The following is a 22500-nucleotide window of genomic DNA, read 5'->3' as shown; positions in this document are numbered from 1 at the left end:
TAAAGCTTTTATTCTCCCAGAACAAGTCCCTCAGCCTACACACACGTACGCACACGGGAGGCATTTACAGTCTGCTTTTGTGGCTTCATTAGCATATTTCTGTATCAAGAGATTTTTCATCGAACTAATATAAAGGTGGAAATATCTCTGCTGTAAGAAACACACACACACTGCTAACACACCAGAGCCCCAGAGAGACACTGAAGGAGGACGAGGAGTGTGTAGCGCACGGAGACTCAAATCAATAGTGCAGAACAGTACATGCAGACAGTGTGTGAGAGCGCTTTTTACACCAAACATTCGGCTTTTACATCACTTTCACACTCAGGGGTCTCATTTAATGTTCGCTAATGAATGCCAGTTCACTGCACTGCAAAAAATGAACTTATTATTTTTTGTCTTTGCCAGTATATATATAGCTAAACATTCATACTTGAGAAGCACAATTCTTGTTGGTAGATGGGGTCGGAAAATGTAACTTAATTAAAAGGGAAATGCATTTTTTATTTATGAAGTTAATATTTGATTAAAGGACTCTATTTCTGCCTTCTTTGACAGATATTTTGCTCTTGTTCTTTTGTCTTTAAAACAAGATTTAAAGTTTACACATGTTGATTTTTAAAAAAATTGATTTATTCATTTTCAGCTTAGTCCCTTTATCAATCAAGGGTCGCCACAGCAGAATGAACCGTCAACTTATCCAGCTTATATGTTTTACCAGCCTGATCTCACGAGGAAACGTAAGTATTTTACGTTTTGTTAGTTTAGTGGCGAGGTCATTCGTACAAAATTGTACGATTTTAAAAAGGAGGCGTGGCACCAAACTCCAACCCTAACCTCAATCGTCATTGGGTGATGAGCAAACCGTATTAAATTGTACAAATTAGATCATACAAATTCATATGAATTAGCCACTAAATCAAAAAATTAAATTGCCGTGAGATTGCGTTGGTTTATGCAGCGGATGCCCTTCTAGCCGCAACCCAACACTGGGAAACACTTTGGACAATTTATGCCGAGTTCAGACTGCGTGATTTTAGCCCCGATTTTGGCTCGCCGACAGGTTTTAAGAAATCGCCGACAAATGCCTGAAATCACAGGAAAATCGCTGCTCGTGCACGTGAGTGACAATCACACAGTATGAACTATCAAAGATCTGAGAGAATCGGCGATGAGTCGCCGATGCCTGCGAGATATTTGGCGTGCTGAATATCTGGAGCTGTCGGCGATTCAAATCATGCCGTGTGAATTGAGTTTTGACCGAAAATAACATCAGCGATCGCCTACAGCCAATGAGAGAGCAGCTTTCACTTGTGTGTGTGCGCGTGTGTATACCTGCTGCAGGCCAGCGGGAGGCTGGGGGAGAAGTTAAAAGCGCTCATTTTCGGTTCATTTGGACCCACAAAATGGAGGAAAAACTAGTGGAGGTTTGACAGGACTCAGGAGCACCCGTGTCTGTTTGACGTTTCACACAGAAAGAAATTAGTTTATTATCAACGTTGAGGAGAAATGGCTAATTCCCTTTAAACCCAGGTGAGCAAACTTGTACATTTTCCACCCCATTAAAGGCTTCTTTCTCATTATATAGTTAATAACAAAAGATATACGACGTGTTTTTGGCTGTGAGACGTAGTTTGGACGAAGTTGTCGGCGATTCTTCCTATAGTAAAGTCATGCAATGTGAATGTCCCTGTGGCCGGTCCATCTTGCAGTGTAAACAAAGCAGCGACGAAACGCTAGCACAGATAGTCAAGCAGTGTGAAAACATCTGTGACACGACTACTTTGAAAATCATGCAGTCTGAACTCGGCATTAGTTTACCTAATAGACTGATTTCACGTGGACGCCATTAAAAAAGCAAAACCGAGGCTGCGGTGGGAAGAAACCCAGAGGTATCGCCTGAGTCACAGGAATGTTGTGTACCTGGCTGTATATCCAGCCTGATCTCACGAGAAAACGTACGTATTTTACGTTTTGCCAGTTTAGTGGCTAATTCGTACAAATTCGTACGAGTTCAGTCGTACGAAATGGTACGATTTTAAAAAGGAGGCGTGGCACCTGACCCCACCTCTAACCCCAACCGTCATTGGGGGATAAGCAAATCGTACTAAATTGTACGAATTAGATCGTACGAATTCATATGAATTAGCCACTAAATGAAAAAGTTACGAATTGCCGTGAGATTGTGTTGGTATATCTTATCAGCAAAGAGAAAGCGCCCCAAATTCATAATCTCACAGTCTTCTTAGTGACATTTAAGGGACTAAGCTGAAGGAAAATAAATGAATGAATGAATGAATTTTAAGTGTTAAAAAGATGGACAAAGGAAAGAAGCTAATTGAAATAGTCTTTAAAAAAAAGTAAAATGTGCCAAACAAAGTGATGTAAAAATCAAATCTCTCTCTCTCTCTCCCTCTCTCTCTCTCTCTCTCTCTCTCTCTCTCTCTCTTTCGCTCTGTGTTTATTGGGGCAGGCAGCTGAGTTTGTTGCTCTGTCTGCACTTGAGCAGCTTGAGGAAGGTCTCCATTTTGTGTGTGTCTTTCTTGAAGCAGGTGAGCAGATGATAATCCCTGATCACAGACTCCAGCACCTCCGGGAACTGACCGTCATACGGGCTCTGAGTGTGATCGAAGATGGTGGAGGATGCCATGATTCCCTCGTCCAGCATCTGCAGAGAGAGAAAGAGAGATGTCAAATGATGCGGATCGACCAGAACTGTACCATACTTGTCGTTTTACTACAGCTTGTGTTATTTTTTAGGGATTTGTACTTATTTTGTTATTTAAACTGGGTTCTTTTTTTTTTTATTCAAGTACATTTCTGTAAAATAAATCATAATTTTTAGTCCTTAAAATTGTAATAAAAGTACTGTCTGTATAGAGTTTATATTAAATAGATTTATTTTATATTTATTTTATTTTCGGCGTGGTCCTATTATTAATCAGGGGTCTCCACAGCGGAATGAAACCAACGTATTCAGCACATGTTTTACACAGCGAATGCCCTTTCAGCCACAATCCAACACTGGGAAACACCCATACACTGACTCTTGCATTCACACACATACACTATGGACAATTTTGCTTATTCAATTCACCTATAGCGTATGTGTTTGGACTGTGGGGGAAACAGGAGCACCCAGAAGAAACCCACGACAGCACGGAGAGAACATGCAAACTCCACACAGACATGCCAGCTGACCCAGCCGGGGCTCGAACCAGCGACTTTCCTGCTGTGAGGCGATCATGCTACACATTGTGTCACCGTGACGCCCCTTATTTTATAATAACTATAATTATAGTTATAATAATGCTATTTTAATGATATTTATGCTATTTAATTATTATCTTTTTAAATTATTATTATTATTATTATTATTATTAATAATAATATTATTATACAGTAGTTTTAAAGTCTTTTTCCTTTTAAATTCAAGCTTTAAATAGGAAAATTATAAAATCTCATACATAATTTTTGAGCGTGATGCTAACCGTCTAATCTGATTAAACGATCTAAGCTAAGCTAAGTTAAAAGTACTTCTGCCAAATCGCTTGAATGGATTCAAAAATGGTTAAACTGAACTGCTTAGCTATGGGGTAGCTGTAAAATAAGCTTTAATTATTCATTCATTTATTCATTTTTTTATGTGGATCGTTCCTATACCTCTGACTTGACTTCTTGTCATATTTCATTTGCGTTTTCTTAAGAAAAGTGAACAAAGTTTGATTAAGGTGTCTAAGTGAAGTTTGTTTATAAACTAATTTTGAGAGGAGCACGTGCTTATGATTGACTGCGGCTGGTCTTGCATTAGCTAATGCATGATCCACCAATCAGATGATTCCTAAATCGCTATAATTAACCAGAGTATCTTCCCTTAGCCATCTTCGTCTTGAAGAATCCCCCCTTGCACCCCTACTCCTCCCCTTTCCTTGACAGGGTGGCACGGAGGCCCAGTGGTTAACACCGTTGCCTCACAGCATGAATGTCAGCGGTCTTTACCTGGCCAAGTTGACATTACTGTGTGGAGTTTACATGTTCTCATGGGTTTTCCCAGCACTCCGGTTTCCTCCCACAGGCCAAAAACATGTAACATAAGTAAATTGACCAAATCGACTCCAAAGACAAGCGATTTAATCAGCAATATTTATCTCCATAGTTATTCATAATTAGCATTTACAATTAACAAGCAGGGAAGTTCTCGAGATCTACCTGATCAACGTGAGCATCTCAGGGATCTCTCCCGGGACAGCATGGCAAATATGCATTATTATCAATCATCAGCAGAGTGTGAACTCTTGAAATGATTTTATTGGTTTTGCAAAAAGTTTTACTAAAGTCCCTCATTTAATTGTATAACACGTCTCCACAGTATCCGTACTCTGGCTTTTAGATGTTTAGTGTATGTACCTTGCGGATGAGCACCACCACCCCCTGCTCCAAGCTCAGCAGTTTGTCAGAAACCCACTTGGTTTTGCTGAGCAGAGCGTTGGGAGCGTCATCGTATCGGTCGAGAGTCGTCTGCAGATACAGCAGCGGCTCCATCCACGACTGAACCAGGAACAGCACTGAGTGAAGCAGCCATGAGTCCTGCACAACACACACACACACACACTGCTATGAACAAAATCATTCATTACATTTCCCCAGATAAAATAAAGTTTAGAAAATGAGTTCAATGAACTGCAACAGCATACTGTGACTACAAGTCATACTAGACTTCAACTCATTTCTCTATTCATGAAGGAGGATTTATTATTAAGCTATGTAAAAAATACAGGCGGGCATAGATAGATTTTTTTAAGTCTAGATTATTCTTACTATAATCTTGGAATTAATCTAGATTAAATAAATGGCTCATTTGAATTCTGCTGAAGTCAGAATATGTGTGCTACCCAAATAATGACTAAAAATAAGTCTTTGAGAATGGGTTTCTCAAGCCAGGGGGCGCATTAGACAAGGGGCTAAGAAGTGAGGGTTCACGCTCACTACAGTGCAATTTGGCCAGGTATACATCCGCGCTAAAATATCAAGGTGAAAGTCAGCATAGCTTGCGTAGAATAGAGCCAGCTCCCAACCCAACTTTGAGAATAGATTAACGGCGATACTTTTAAAAAAATTGCGCGCTAAGAGTCTCTCACTAACGCAGCACGTTAATACTGATAAAGGCCCACCACTAATAAAAAGATAAAATAATAATAATACTGGGCGAGGCAGTGGCGCAGTAGGTAGTGCTGTCGCCTCACAGCAAGAAGGTCGCTGGGTTGCTGGTTTGAACCTCGGCTCAGTTGGCGTTTCTGTGTGGAGTTTGCATGTTCTCCCTGCATTCGCGAGGGTTTCCTCTGGGTGCTTCGGTTTCCCCCACAGGCCAAAGACATGCAGTACAGGTGAATTGGGTGAGATAAATTGTCCGAAGCGTGTGTGTGTGGATGTTTCCCAGAGATGGGTTGCGACTGGAAGGGCATCTGCTGCGTAAAAACTTGCTGGATAAGTTGGCGGTTCATTCCGCTGTGGCAACCCCGGATTAATAAAGGGACTAAGCCGACAAGAAAATGAATGAATGAATGAATAATAATATTAAAATGTTAAAGTTAAAAAGTCAACTTTCTGACATTAGAAACATTAACACATTAATTCTGGAAGAGATATTTAAAAATACTTGAATAAATGAACATTTTCACATGCATATTGCTTATAGGTCTGATGCTGCGTTTACACCAGATGTGGATGTAGCGTTAAGCGGGAGTGATTTACATGTTAAGTTAATGCAAAGAAGTGAACAGAACATCCTGGGGTATGATTTGCGCGAATGAAGTGGTGCGAATAACACGATTTGATGAATGAAGTGCCACTAGTTGAGCGTTTTGCACGTTTGACATGCCTAACGTGAATTGCTCGAGGTGGAAAATCTAAACTTCAGTGGATGTTCGCATGACATTAACCAATCAGGAGTTTTCTCTTGTAGGGGCGTGATTATGATGTAGCGCCTGTTGTTGGTGTCCTGAGGGAAAATCCTCCTGCTGATACCAGACAACAGTTCATCAAACTGGACTTGGCTCAGTCAGAAGCATCACTGAAAGCCTCCATCATCCAGGTTCAGTTTCTGGAGGAGTTGATGAACCCACAGAACTGGGTACACCTCTGAAAGGATTTAGTGGAGGCGGCGCCGAACGAATCTACACTGTTTTTCAACCTTCCTAAAGCACATAAACACAGCTATTCTCTCAATAAAATCCATGTTAGCCATTTAGCAACGAAGCTAGAGTCACCGGCAGACAGAAGCCCTGCCCATGACTTGAATCTACATTCATTGTGAGGTGAATTTGACTCGTGAATGAATCGAGTAAACTCAAATGTAGTCCCACCCTAAAGGACAAATAGTCCTGCCGTAAAAGACATGTAGTCCCAGCCTAAATGATGTACAACTCCATTATAAAATCATTTTAGAATAGTGCATACTCTATAAGGCTTCACACAGTACACAGCACACCTGTATTTGATTGTAATTGATAATGACAGTGATCTCCTCACCGATATCTGTTGAATCTCACTCTTGGATGTTGGGATGGGGATGTGTTTGCTGTGGCAGGTGTTTCCAGCCTGGTTGATCAACACATGCAGTGGATACGGGACGAACATATCCTCCTGCAGGACAAGAAGAGCACTGAGAAAAGACCATCACATATGCTAATGAGAGTCGGCTTTAACCAATTATAACAGACTAGGGCCAATTTAGCCAATCAGAGCAGAGGAGGCTTCCAGAAAGGTGGGGTTTAATGAGACTGGATCCTTAAACAAATACATTTCAGACGGGCAACATTTATTTATTACCATTCATCTCCAGTTGACTGATCAGTTAAGGAATTGCACTTTTTTTGGAATAAAGGTTTTTAAAAACATATAATTTAATATGCAAATTAGGTATTATTATTATTATTATCACACTAAACTATTTATAATAATAATAATATTAATAATAATAATAATTATTATTATAAATAGTTTAGTATAATAATAATCATAATTTAGTATAATAATAATAACAATAATTATTATACTAAACTATTTATAATAATAATAATAATAATTATTATTATTAATATTATTATTATTATTAGTTGTATTGTATGTTTTCTAAAAATGGCATGGTTAAATATGCAAATGAGGTTTTACCAAATATAACTGTCATCATTTATGCAATAATTAGCATTTCTAGCAAAACAAAAAACACTGGATGAAGTCAGGTTTGTTTTTTATTTTTGTATTACAATTTTTTTTGTATTACAATTTTGTATTACAAAATTACTTTTAAAATTTTAAATCTTTAAATATGTAAATGAGGTATTATTATACTTTTTGCATTGCACATTTTCTGAAACTGCATGTTTAAATATGCTAATTAGGTATTATTTAATTAAACATGCACTAATTTGCATTTGTAGCACACAGATCTGGATGTTTTTTGATTGGATAAAGTTATTTATTTATTTATTTATTTATTTATTTATTTATTTATTTATTAGTTTTTGTTTGTTTGTTTGTTTATTTATTTAGTGAAAATGCATGTTTAAATTGCAAATGAGTTATCAATTAATCAAATATGCAATCCATTGCATTTGCAGCAATAAAATATGAAAACTGGATATAGTCAGGAATATTTATTTATTTTTGCATTATATAACTACCATAATATTATATATTATTATACTAAAACTATTCTAATAGAATACTATATTTTCTATTTATAAGTGTTAATAATAAAGAAATTTTCCTTAAAATGTTTTAATGTATATATATATATATATATATATATATATATATATATATATATATATATATATATATATATATATATATAAATTAAAACTTTTATATTCCAAACAAACTAAAAGACATAACAAATGTCTGAATGAAGATTTTTCGAGAGAGATAAACTAATAGCAGCGTCTCTGCATGTTTCCCCACTGTGAAGACACAATCCACCTCAGAAATATGAAATAATCGAACAGGACTGATAGGCATCTTGCGGTGTTTATAATGAGTCTGATTATTCATTAAGATTAGAGTCTCATTAATTCAAAGTCATGCACGCAGCCGGCAATAATGAGGCAAGCTTGATTAAATGAGACACAATAACGGCATTAAATGAAAGAAAACTCGCTATCAGTCTGGCTAATAATATCTCAGATGAGGAGATGAAATAAAAGTACTTATCGGATTCTGTGTTTCATTTGTGTTTCATTTGTAAGTTTCATCTCTGTTAGTGTGACACACACACACACACACACACACACACACACACACACACACACACACACACACACACACACACACACATTAATAATAATAATATTTAAATATAAAACTACATTGTAAAAAGACAAAAATGTTTTAGAAGTTAAAACTGCTTTATAACCTTTAAACTACATTTATTTATTTATTTATTTATTTATTTATTTATTTATTTATTTATTTATTTATTTATTTATTTATTTATTTATTTATTCATTAAGTTAGTCATTTAGTTAGTTGTTTATTTATTCCAGCCAAACTAATAAATAAATGAATGAACAAACAAATGAAGAACAAATAAATAAACTACAACACTTCCTCCAGAAGAAAATACTATTAAATAATTTCTTAATTTAGTTTTTAAATAAAAATCGTACTATTCTTATTTTTTTTATTTATTTGTTCGTTTGTTTGTTTATTTATTAAGTATTTTCATTTTAATGAATTATTCCAGCAAAATATAATATAATAAAAACAATAAATAAATAAATGGATTAATAAATGAATAAAAAAAATTAAAAGACTTTCTCCATGAGAAAAATACAATTAAACATATTTTAATTATTTTAAATATAAAATAAAATACTTTTTCTTTTTTTTCTTTCTTTCTTTCTTTCTTTCTTTCTTTCGTTCTTTCGTTCTTTCTTTCTTTCTTTCTTTCTTTCTTTCGTTCTTTATTTATTTATTTATTTATTTATTTATTTATTTATTTATATATTTATTCCAGCCAAACTAATAAATACATACATGAATAAGCGACGAATGAATGAACCAATAAATAAACTAAAACCCTTCCTTTAGAAGAAAAATACAATGAAAAATTTCTTAATTTAAATAAAAAACCCTAACAATAATATTATTTAGTTAGTTATTTAGAACTTTTACTTATTATTTTTACTTATCTATTCCAGTAAAATATTAATAGAATAAAAATAACAATAAATTAATGAATAAATAAATAAATAAAACTAAAAGACTTTCTCTGTAAGAAAAATACAATTAAACATCATATATATATACTTTAAATTTAAAATAAAATACCTTTTAGTATTTTTTATTCTTTTATTCACTACATCCAAGCGAACAAACAAACAAACAAACAAACAAACAAACAAACAAACAAACAAACAAACAAACAAACAAACAAACAAACAAATAAATAAATAAATAAATAAATAAATAAATAAAAATAAATTAATTAATTAATAAATAAAATCCCTTAAACAATGTCCTTGCTCTGTGAAACTAACATTTTAGATTTAACTAACATTAAATACAATGTGCAATGTTTTTAGCGCTAATGAGTGACTGACAGAAACTTTTACTCACAAACAAAGTGCAGCACTCCTCAGAGACGCGGTAAATGAGCTCAGCATGCTGGATCACTCGATCCAGAAGCTTTTCCTGAGAGATTGAAGCACATCGAGATCCAGCGTCATCCTTACAGTCCAGAGGAACCGCACCCGAAACCAAAAACTGACCCAGAATCAGCACACACACACACACCTGCAGAACTGAGCAAACACACAGAAATTCAATACAGCAGTAACAGCCCCATACACATACTTCCGTTCAATTTAAGTGTATTTGTATAGCTTTCTTTGGATAAACATATACTTTTCTAACAGCTTACGATGTACTTACTTAGAGTTTTTGTCTTGTTTCTAGACCAAATATCTAAAAATTCCTAAATCAAGAAGCATTTTCTAGGCAAGCAAAGCATAAAGTTTTGTGTTAAGAAATAATCTGCCACAAGGGTAAGCAAAATAATCTTGTTTTTCCTTTTGACATAACACGTTTGACGTTCAACCTGGGGAAACTTATCCCGAGGCCCCTAGAGATTATGCAACACCATTGATGCGAAGAAATGATGCCATGGTTTCCATAATCCTGGACCAGGCCGTATCCTGAGCAGATGCACTGGCGGTAATGGATGAGCAGAGAGGGTTAGACTGATTCCCGAAAGACCCCAATGACAGACGAGTCTTTGCATTGATCCCGTGGGCCAGCCTGAACACCCGCTGGTGACCTACTCACACTTTCCGTTCTCCACGATGGACGTCCAGCGTTCTCCAGCCTCCAGCGCCTAGACTGTAGCTTTGCACAAGAAGCTTGGCCAGAAGAGAAATGGTCGAGCCTGATTTCTCTCAAGGTTTTTTCTCCTTCACTTTCGTCAACAGGTGAAGTTTGCTCCTTGCCACTGTCGTCTCTGGCTTGCTTGGTTTGGGACTTGTGGAGCTGCACATTGATGGATTACTCTTCAGTGTTTGGTTCTTCAGCAGTGAATATTAAACCCCACTGAAGTGAACTAAACTTAAACTCTTTACAAGAACTTCTATGTTAAGCTGCTTTGACAATCTGCATTGTAAAAAAACTAGACAAACATGACTTGAATAAGACTACTATTCTTACCCTATTGGCAGATTTCCCTGCTTGTTTGGAAAACTCACTTCATTTTGATTTAATTCATCTTTATTTCTATGTAGGTTGTGTCAAAGCAGCTTGACACAGAAGTTCTAGTAAATTGAAGCGGTGTCAGTCCAGATTTCAGAGTTGAAGTTCAGTTTAGTTCAGTTCAGTGTGGGTTAATTTTCACTGCTGAAAGTCCAAACACTGAACAGCAAATCCATCACAAATCCGCACAGCTCCACAAGTCCCAAACCATGCAAGCCAGTGGCGAGGAAACGACTTCACCAATTGACGAAAGTGAAGGAAAAAAGAACTCAAGAGAAATCTGGCTGAGTTGGACATGACCATTTCTCCTCTGGCCAAACTTCTTGTGCAGATCTGCAGTCTAGGCGCTGGAGGCTGGAGAACGCTGGACGTCCGTCATGGAGAAGCTCACCTAAGGGTGTTCAGGCTGCCCACGGGATCAATGCTGAGAGTCATATTTTGGCATATTATTTCTTAAAACAAGACATTATGCTTTGCTTGTCTAGAAAATGCTTTTCGATTTAGGATTTTTGAAATATTTAGACTAGAAACAAGACAAAAACTTAAAGTAAGAAAGGCTTTTCAGTACCTAATAAGAGTCTTGTTTTTAGAAATACACAAGATAAATAATCTAACAATGAGGCAAGAAAAGTAATATTCTTCCGAGAGAAAGCTAAATAATTTTGCTTCCCCTATTGGCAGATTTTTTAGCTTTTTAAATGAAAAAAAATTACTTAAATTTGACATATTTCTTAAATCAACACAATATATTTTTGCTCATTTTTTCTTGCTTTTTATTTTAAGATTTTTTTAGATGTTTAGACTAGAAACAAGATGAAAACTTAAAGTAAGAACATCTTTTTTTTAAGGCTAACCACATTAACCTTAATAGTAAAGCAAAATCTAGAAAGCTGCTATAAAGGTATGGCAAAAAAGCTATACAAATACACAAATTGAAATGTAAATGTTAAGAATTAGAAATAGTTTTGCTTTGTTTAGAGATCCCTCTTTGGAAAATAATAAAGAAAAATCGACTACTATTTTAAAAAACTAACAGTAAAATTCTTTGGAAAGAGCAAATGTACCTTTAACCGTGTTCATTTTTGCCCAGATTTCTCAATGGTCACTTGCCGACTTTACAAACACACACACAACACACACTCACATACACAACACAAGCCCAGCGGCTTTATAAAGCAGTGGATGGTGAATTTATTCATAGAGATTCAGAAAATCACCTGCTGGAGTGAAAGAAAAGCCGTGGCCTCAGAAAACTCCACAATGACACCAAAAATACGACGCTTTTTATTCATTAATGGGAAAGAACTAAAAATACAGATGCTCAAGATACAAGCAGATTATTTATAGTTAAGCTCCGGTCACGCTAGCTTTTACAAATGCTAAAGTGGAAAAAAATAACACTTCAGAACGGCTGAACTTCACAGGTAATCACAAAAAAATAGTAATAATAATACTAATACTATCACTAATAATAACAACAGTACTAATATTAATTCTACTACTACTACTACTACTACTAATAATAATAATAATGCATTACATCTATCAAAATTTATTAAATCAAAGTAACATATAATTAGAAATTCTGTATTTTCAGTATCTGTTTAAATTAAAATGAAAAAAATGTAATTATTTTAAAGTATTTTTACTGTATTTTTCATTTCATTTTTTGTGATTTTTATGTAAAAAAAGGAATGAAAAGTAGTATTCAAAGGTTTGATAGAAGTAAGGATTATTGTTATAATTATTATTATTATTATTATTATTATTATTATTATTTAGAAGTTATATAAAATAATTTATAGCATTATTCAAAAGTTTAGGACATTAAAATGTCCTTCTATATTTTGTTTTCCTTTTTTGACTCCTAATATGTCAACATTATTATTATTATTATTATTATATACATGCAGTGTTTACAAGTTTGCAATAATCTTTTTTTTCCACTGGTCAGCATTTATATTGTCTAAAAAAAACATCTGTAACATTTTCAATTGCCATACATGATATATATATATATATATATATATATATATATATATATATATATATATATATATATATATATATATATATATAATGAAAATAAAAGAGTAAGTCATATATTTGTTCCACAAGTTAAAATATGTATCTTAAGCTGCTTTGGCATAATCTACACTCTCAGAAATAAAGGTACACGAGCTGTCACTGGGGTAGTACTTTTTCAAAATTTATAAATTTGTACCTAAAAGGTTCGTATTAATATTTTAAGGACACACATTAGTGCCTAAAAAGTACAAAAGTGATCTTCTTAAAAATGTTGGGTACTAATATATACTTTTAAGATACAAATATATACTCTTTAAGTACTCGCATACCTTTATTTCATAGTGTAGTGAAAAGTGCTATAGGAATAAGGATGAGCTGAACTATTGCAGCAACAAAACAACATTTTGGTGATTATACACAACTTGTCTATGTGATTAATAATTAAAGCTATATTTTTGCTCTTTCTTTGTATAAACTATGTTTAAATACATCTTGTAATCCCTGGGATTATTTTATTTAATTATTGCCCATTTTTTCTGATTAGCACATCTTCAAAGTGTGTTTGTATGCTGCTGCAAGGAGGAAGACGATGATGTTGAGTTTTGATGAGCCGTTTTTTTTAGCAAACAAATCTCTCTCTCTCTCTCTCTGAAGGAATAATCCACATACGGACAGTGAAAGAAAGCGGAATCAGGTGGGCGGTGGGCTTCATTACAGCCTCAATATTGCAGTTCTCCTCTTGATAATGATGTGTCCTACATATCCGAGTCCCCAAACCACACAAATGTGGCTTAATCCAATTTGAGCATTAAAGCCAGTGATTGAGTCGCTACATTTCAGAATTAGCGCCCACTTTGTTGGACTGATTTACATTATAGCGGCAGACAGTATATTACAGCTGTTTGTATGTAAACTAAAGCACCCGCTCTATAATAACAGCTTGAAATTATAGATTTTTTTTTGCTCCATTTTTAGGGCAAACCAGAATGTTCCAGAAAATGTGTTAGATTAAAAAATAAAAAGTAGTATTTTATTTGCCAAGGATGTGATTCTCTTCACTACTTGAACTTTAAATGGACTTTACTGTAAATTAATCAAAAACATGATAACAGTTTCAACAGTTTCAGCGCTGCATCAAGAATCCTCATTCATCTATAAGCAAAATCAACACATCAGCTCAGGACTACTGTGGCAAACTGTGGTTTGTCAAGTACAACAATACGTACATCAACAAATGCCAGTGAAAACTGTACTGTGCCAAAAGGAAGCCCTATGTTAACAGTGTCCAAAAGCACTGTCAACTTCTCTGAGCTCTGAGGCATCTAGGATGGACCATCACACAGTGGAAACTGTGTACTGTGGTCAGATGAGTCAGTATTCCAGGTATGATTTGGGAGTAATGGACGCTGTGTGCTCCAGACCAAAGAAGAAGAGAATCATCCAGACTGTCACCGGTTGTGTTGGTGCCCCGGCAAAGGTAACTGGCACTTCATTCATTCATTCATTTTCTTTTCAGCTTAGTCCTTTTATTAATCCAGGGTCGCCACAGCGGAATGAACCGTCAACTTATCCAGCACATGTTTTACGCCGCGGATGCCCTTCCAGCCGCAACCCATCTCTGGGAAACATCCATAAGCACTCATTCACACTCATACACTACAGGCAATTTAGCTTACCCAATTAACCTGTACTGCATGTCTTTGGACTGTGGGGGAAACCAGAGCACCCGGAGGAAACCCACGCGAATGCAGGGAGAACATGCGGAATTCGTGTTTATTTTGGAAAAACCCCCAAAACAAAACAATAAAAACTCAGAGGAACACATTAAATAATGTTTGTTGTATTGTCTACAATACAAGTCAAATTAAATTTAGAAATCACTACTTTCTTTTTTTATTTATATACAGTTGAAGTCAGAATTATTAGCCCCCCCTTTTAATTGTTTTTTTCTTTTTTAAATATTTCCCAAATGATGTTTAACAGAGCAAGGAAATGTTCACAGCATGTCTGATAATGTTTTTTCTTCTGGAAAAAAAGTCTTACTTGTTTTATTTTGGCTAGAATAAAAGCAGTTTTGAATTGTTTAAACACCATTTTAAGGTCAAAATTATTAGCCCCTTTAAGCTATATTTTTTTTCTATAGTCTACAGAACAAACCATCATTACAAAAACTTGCCTAATTACCCTAACCTGCCTAGTTCACCTTATTAAAATAGTTGAGCCTTTAAATGTCACTTTAAGCTGTATAGAAGTGTCTTGAAGAAAATCTAGTCTAACATTATGTACTGCCATCATGGCAAAGATAAAATAAATCAGTTTTAGAAATGAGTTATTAAAACTATTATGTTTAGAAATGTTTATATATATATATATATATATATATATATATATATATATATATATATATATATATATATATATATATATATATATATATATATATAATAATTTACACTAATTTTGTAATATATTTGAATATATCAGAAACTCATTAGCAGTCTTGTCCTTTTGTCCTTTAGAGGGGAAGTGAATCAGACTTGTGATTTTTCAGGGTCACTGCAATTCAAAAGGCTTTTTCCTCAAGACCAATGAGAGCGAAAGGCTGAGAAACAGAAGCTGAGTGAAGATTGACACTCACGCCGCACAGATGTCAGAGAAAGGATCCTTATTTGCACCTGCAGTCCAAAACATCCTGAACTTTCCTGACCTCCTGATCTGTTAATCCAGCCTCAATCTCCGCTTTAACATGCAGGAGGAAACTGTGGGCTTTAAACACATCACCTTAATATACATGCCACTTTGTGGAAATAGAACCACTGTGCAATAGAGTACAATTAGCAATCAAGTACAATTTTTATTCTAAAAAAACAACAACAACAACTGATGTTAAAAAATGTCTTCTGGCTAAAATCATATTTCAATTAGTTTAAATATAATAATAATAATAATAATAATAATAATAATAATAATAATAAATAAATAAACAAAAATAAATAAAACAAAAAACAAATCAAAACAAAAAAACAAAACAAAACAACAAAGCTACTCAGAAATTACAGGGAGTTTTTAGATTTATTTTAGTTTGAATATAATAACAACAACAACAACAACAATAATAATAATAACAATAATAATAACACAAAAATAAAATAAATCTAAATAAAATAAAACAAAACAAAAACAAAAAAAGTAAACAAATAAAATAAAATAAAAAACAAAACAATACAACAAAGCTACTCAAAAATTACAGATAGTTTTTAGAAACTGGTAATTTTTGTAATTTTTACAAACTCCACAGAAACAATTTTAAGTCTGGTAAAAAACAAAAACACACAGGTCCTGAACTGAGTTAAACATACAATGGCCATAGAGTTTTCTTATAAAATATAGTCCAATAATATTTGTTATGTCAAACAAAATAAAATGTCGCATTTTACATAGTTAACCTTTTTATGCATAAAACAAGATCAAACAAACAAGCAAATTAACAGATAAATAACTGGTCTATAGTCCAGCCATGAATATTAAAGAGTTTGTTTCTTTTCTTGTCTCTTTTCTTTTCTTTCTTTTTTTTTTTTTTTTTTTTTTTAGAAATTAATCAAATTCATTAAAAGAGTTCATGCTGAGATTTAGTTTTGCCACATGTATTTATTTCTTCTGCTCTAAGGCCTCATGCGAAATATACAAGATCTAAATATCATGGAGATCATCAAAATATTAATGCAATCAAGTGCGCAATTATTTTATTAGCAGCAGCTATTATCTCTCCGAAAGCAATCAATAAAACAAACAAGCAATAATTACAAGGTCAAATGACTCCTACATTCACTGAGCTCAACGACAGCAGGGAAAAAACTTTAAGACTTGATTCAAAGCAAATGGCAAGATCACTTACTTGAAAAACTATTATAATACATGGACATCAACCTTTTATTCATACAGATACCTGATATGTGGCAATAAACAGAATGCAAACTATATATATATATATATATATATATATGGCCATACTGTATCTCATGTAGTTTTCTGTACGGGTGAAAAGTACATTGCATATACATTAGTTAGTGTCCTCTCTATTCTCAACACTTTCTCTGCTTTTGATTCTGTTTGTAATGTAATAACATGCACCTTTTGTAAAGCTGCTTAAGAAAAAAAAATATTGTGAAAATACAAAACGAAACAAAACATCAAAACAAAAAACAAAACAAATCCAAAGATCACAAACAAACAAACTAACAAACAAACAAACAAACAAACAAACAAACAAAAAATAACAAAAACAAAGCTAAATAAAACATAAAAAAACAAAGCCAAGCAAAACAACAACAACAAGCAAACAAATAATAAAGCAAAACAAAACAAAGGAAAAATTAACAAAACAAAAAACAAGCAAACAAAAAAACAACAAAAACCAAAACTAAACCAAAAAATTAAAAGCAAAGCAAAATAAAATAACCAACAACAAAAACTAAGGTAAACAAAACAAACAAACAAAAATAACCAAGCCACAACAACAGCAACAAGCAAACAAACAACAAGGCAAAAAAACCAATTAATCAAAGCAAAACAAAACAACAAGCAAACAAAAACAAACAAAGCAAAACGAAACAACACCAAAAAGCAAACAAAAAACGACGACAACAAAAAAGCAACAAAATGCAAATGAGCAACAAAAACAAAGCAAACCACAGCAAACTAAAATAATAACAGGCAAACAAAAAAACAAACAAAAAAACAAAAATATCAACAAAGCAAATGAAAACAAACATAAAGGCTAAGCAAAATGAATTTAAAAACTAAACAAACAAAAACATTAAAAAAAAAACAAATAAACAAAGCAAAAGTTAACTGAACTAAACTAAAATAAACTAAACCAAATAAACAAAAAACAACAACAAACCAAAACACAAAACAAAGCCAATTAATTTAAGCAGAGCAAAGCAAAGCAAAGCTAAGCAAAACAAAACTAAAAAAAAAAACAAGCAAACAAAAAGCAAGCAAAACAAAACAAAAAGAAAACAAAAACAAAACTAAGTAAAAAAGCTAATGAACAACATCAACAACAACAAAAAAAAAAAAACAAAACAAACAGAAAACAAGCAAACAAAAAACAACAGCAAAGCAAAAGAAAAGAACACAAAAAACTAAGCAAAATTAATATAAAAAAAAAAACCCCGAAGTAAAACAAAACAAAACCCCATATGATCTTCCCTGCACATATTTTGTGTTTGTATAAGTGGACTAGCAGTCTGATCTCAATCACAGCATGCCTGAGCCAAACACATTTAGTATTGAGGAAAAAATAAGGTCCACAGCTATTTCTAAAATTCCACCAACTCTTATTACTATTATAATTAATCAATTGCACCAGTTTGTTTTATTTGAATTTCTTTATTTTTATTCAGGAACTCATGATGGGAGTGACTCTTTTTATTTATCTCACTATGTTTACTAAATAAATACATAAATAATACATTGATTTCAAAACTCATTTGCACCAGTGGTTCACTGACACTTGTACGCAATGAACTGCATCACTCACAAATTATGGTGAGACTGGCAATGTGAACATGCTACACTTAAGAGGTTGAAAAGAAGCTTATCAATCACTTTTTCTTTCAATGGGTGAAGTCTGGCCTGGGCTAATTCATGTCAAGAAACGGGCAACATTTCCACTCCAAATGCAAAAAGACTCGAGAGCGGAGCCACTTTAGCCCTGAAGAGAGCTGAAATTGCAGAAACACACATGAATATTTATTATTCCCAGACATTCATGGCCAATTACTGCACAGTTTCCTCTCCTTCCTTCCTGGGTTTGATTGACATGCTAACTAATCAATCTGGGTGCTATCAAATTTATAATTAAGCTTCATTGGGCGTTGAATGGTGTGTTACAAGTGTGTAAATGCATCTCTGTGCGTGTTGATAGTTATTCAGATTAACTCAGGCTTGCACGTTTTAAGCACAGCCCCCTGCAAATGAAAACAGAGACACGACCTTGAAAAGAATATTTTGAAAAATCTCACAAGAGTTTCTGCAGAGTCAACACATGAGATAAACAAACATAACACACAACATCAAAGCAGTTTCTTTGCCATGAAATAAAATAAATCCATAAGTAAATGAATGAATGAATAAATAAATAAATAAATAAATACGAGAAAAAAATTGACATAAAATAAATACATAAATAAACTAATTAATCAATGAAACATTGAACCAATGAATAAATAAATGACATAGCAAATAAAAATAGGATAAAACAAACAAATACATAAACAAAACTAATTAAAAATGAGATAAAAATAATAAAATTAAAAACTATAAATTATATAGCATATAAAATAATAATAACAACATTAAAATAAAGTAAAAATCAGATAAAATAAATAAATAAATAATAAATAAAAGAAGATAAAAATAATAATAAAATATATGAATGGATGAATGAATGAATAAGACAGCATTTAAAATAGGATAAAACAAAATAGTAAATGAATGAATGAATGAATGAATGAATGAATGAATGAATGAATGAATGAATGAATGAGTTAGTGAGATTCAGATATATAAATGAGAATGATTTATATCCATGAGCATATAAAAAAATAAAATGAAAAATAAAAAATAAGAAAAAGTAAATAAATAAATAAATGAGATGGCATATTAAAATAGGATTAAATAAACAAACAAATAAATAAATAGATTAACTAATAAATTAATCAATGAATCATTGAATTAATCAACAAATAAATTAGATAGCATATGAAACAAGATAAAAAATTAAAATAAACGAATGAATGAATGAATGAGATAGCATATAGAAAGATAATAAATAGATTAGATTTAGAAAAAGATTATAAAAAATTATAAAAGAATTAATAAATTATAAAAAATTATTTAAAAAAATTATACATAAATATTGGATAAAATAGATTTACAAATATATAAGACGGCATATAAAAAATAAACAAGGTAAAAATAAATAAACAAATAAATAAATAAATAAATAAGCTGAAAAAAGTCTTTCTATTAGGATTTGACGAAGCATTTCAAGAATCAATTGTTGTTTTGAAATAAAATAAACATTAAATTAATAATTAATAATAAAAAACAAACAAACAAACAAACAAACAAACAAATAAATAAATATGATTAGTTGTTGTTTTAAAGTAAAATAAAGTAAAATAAAATAAAACAAAAACATGAATAAATATCAATTAATTAATTAAATGATTTGAAAGCAGCCAATGCATTGTGTTCTAATGAGGATTTGCTGATACAAAAATGCACTATGTGTGTTTAACAATGTGATACCAATTATCACCATAGGCGAATATGAGAATGAAGAGTGATGAAATTATGCATCTTCATGACGGCTGTAATTAGGTCATTCCGCTTCCATCTTCATGCCAGCCAAATAAAAAAGAGATGTGGATAAAACGAATGTCTAATGTACTGAAGGAGTGGCCTGTTTTAATTCGGGGAAGGAAATCTTTTTATGTTCTAATTAGCATTAGTGCCTTTGGAAGACGCTTAGCAACTCAAATGAATGGATTCTATGGACATGTGCATTAAAAGTCTCTACTTTGCTCAAAGGCCCATTTTAATTAAAATTCGGCATTAGTGCATCACGCTTCTGAGAATGCTGATGGATTTTTAAAGGGATAGCAACTTTAAAGCTCAATGCATGACGTTAAAATTAATAAATTTAGTAGAGAAATGTTCTAGTTATGGGATAAATAAATCCTTTAATTCACACCCACAACACTTTCCATTTGAACACAGAGACTTTAGATTGTTTCTGGACTTTTGCTGGTTTGCAGATCGTTTTTCACAAAACAGAAATCCTGTTTACTTTCAGTTGAAGTGAAAATTTTTTGCCCTCCTGTGAAATTTTTATTCTTTATCTAAGTGCTGTTTAACAGAGATAACACATTTCTGTAAAACAGGATAGCAGGATTAATTAATAACTATTTAATTTGGTATTTGCCATGATGACAGTGCATCATATTTTACCAGTTATATTCTGCTAGTTAATGCATTTGCTAACATCAACAAACAACGAACAACACACTTACCAGGGCCGGAGTGCGACTCCTTTTCAGCCCTGGAGTTTCAAGCCTCAGACCGGCCCACCTCAGTTCACGACTGACTACATTAAAATAAGGACATTTATAATTCAGTTTCTAATGACACTATCACGTCTTTTTTTAGAAAACAACTGCTTTAGAACTTCAAATGTTCAACAACCCTAACAGTATTATGTCTTAACAATAAAAATAAAAAATAAAAAAAACTACTCAGACGAGGATCAAACCCAGAATCGCAGTGTGGTAGCCTAACGTGCTAACTACTGGACCACAACAGAAAATAAATAAATAAATGAGATGGCATATTAAAATAGGATTAAATAAACAAACAAATAAATAAATAGATTAACTAATTAATTAATCAATGAATCATTGAATTAATCAACAAATAAATTTGATAGCATATGAAACAAGATAAAAAATTAAAATAAACGAATGAATGAATGAATGAATGGATGAGATAGCATATAGAAAAGATAATAAATAGATTAGATTTAGAAAAAGATTATAAAAAATTATAAAAGAAAAAATTATACATAAATATTGGATAAAATAGATTTACAAATATATAAGACGGCATATAAAAAAATAAACAAGGTAAAAATAAATAAACAAATAAATAAATAAATAAATAAATAAGCTGAAAAAAGTCTTTCTATTAGGATTTGACGAAGCATTTCAAGAATCAATTGTTGTTTTGAAATAAAATAAACATTCAATCAATAATTAATAATAAAAAAACAAACAAACAAACAAACAAATAAGTAAATATGATTAGTTGTTGTTTTAAAGTAAAATAAAGTAAAATAAAATAAAACAAAAACATGAAAATATAAATTAATATAAATAAAATAAATTAATAACTATTTAATTTGGTTATTGCCATGATGACAGTGCATCATATTTTACCAGTTATATTCTGCTAGTTAATGCATTTGCTAACATCAACAAACAACGAACAACACACTTACCAGGGCCGGAGGGGGATCTTTTTCAGCCCTGGAGTTTCAAGCCTCAGACCGGCCCACCTCAGTTCACGACTGACTACATTAAAATAAGGACATTTACAATTCAGTTTCTAATTACACTATCACGTCTTTTTTTTAGAAAACAACTGCTTTAGAACTTCAAATGTTCAACAACCCTAACAGTATTATGTCTTAACAATAAAAATAAAAAATATAAAAAACTACTCAGACGAGGATCAAACCCAGAATCGCAGTGTGGTAGCCTAACGTGCTAACCACTGGACCACAACAGCTGTGCATGGAAAGGTGGCTCGTCTGAGTTATATCATCATTAACCAGGCTGCGAGAAAATAGATAAAAAGAGCAGAGCTGCGGTAATATAATTAATAAGAAGACTGTGGTCAAGTAAAAAAACGAATTAATTTAAAAAGTGTGACTGCTGAGAGCAACAGATTCTGGAGCTAGGGACACCGGCCCTCGCGGCCAAAAAACGGACCGGCCCACCGGGAATTCTCTCGGTCCTCCTGATCAGCCAATCCGGGCCTGACACTTACTACAGTATTTGTTCATGTTTTTTAACAATAGTTGATTAAAACAACATTGTTCCTTTTAGTTCATGTTAACTTACGGTGCATTAACTAATGTTAACAAGCATTAAGCATGAA

The 22500-nt window shown here is 32.7% G+C and overlaps 1 protein-coding gene across 2 annotated transcripts in view; it reads right to left on the bottom strand.

The window, feature by feature from the left end:
- smtla (somatolactin alpha) overlaps nucleotides 1-22500 on the bottom strand; it is a 25388-nt gene that overhangs the window by 213 nt on the left and 2675 nt on the right. Inside the window, 5 exon segments of one of the 2 annotated variants that reach the window (NM_001037706.1) lie at nucleotides 2441-2668; nucleotides 4408-4587; nucleotides 6529-6642; nucleotides 9619-9803; nucleotides 11808-11883. In NM_001037706.1, coding sequence (NP_001032795.1) covers nucleotides 2462-2668; nucleotides 4408-4587; nucleotides 6529-6642; nucleotides 9619-9803; nucleotides 11808-11823 — 702 coding nt within the window. In that variant the 5' untranslated portion in view covers nucleotides 11824-11883 and the 3' untranslated portion in view covers nucleotides 2441-2461. 2 annotated transcript variants of the gene reach the window in all.

Source organism: Danio rerio, chromosome 18, assembly GCF_049306965.1.
Source record: "Danio rerio strain Tuebingen ecotype United States chromosome 18, GRCz12tu, whole genome shotgun sequence".
NCBI classification, from domain to species: domain Eukaryota; kingdom Metazoa; phylum Chordata; class Actinopteri; order Cypriniformes; family Danionidae; genus Danio; species Danio rerio.
This window is presented reverse-complemented; position numbering and strand designations above follow the sequence as displayed.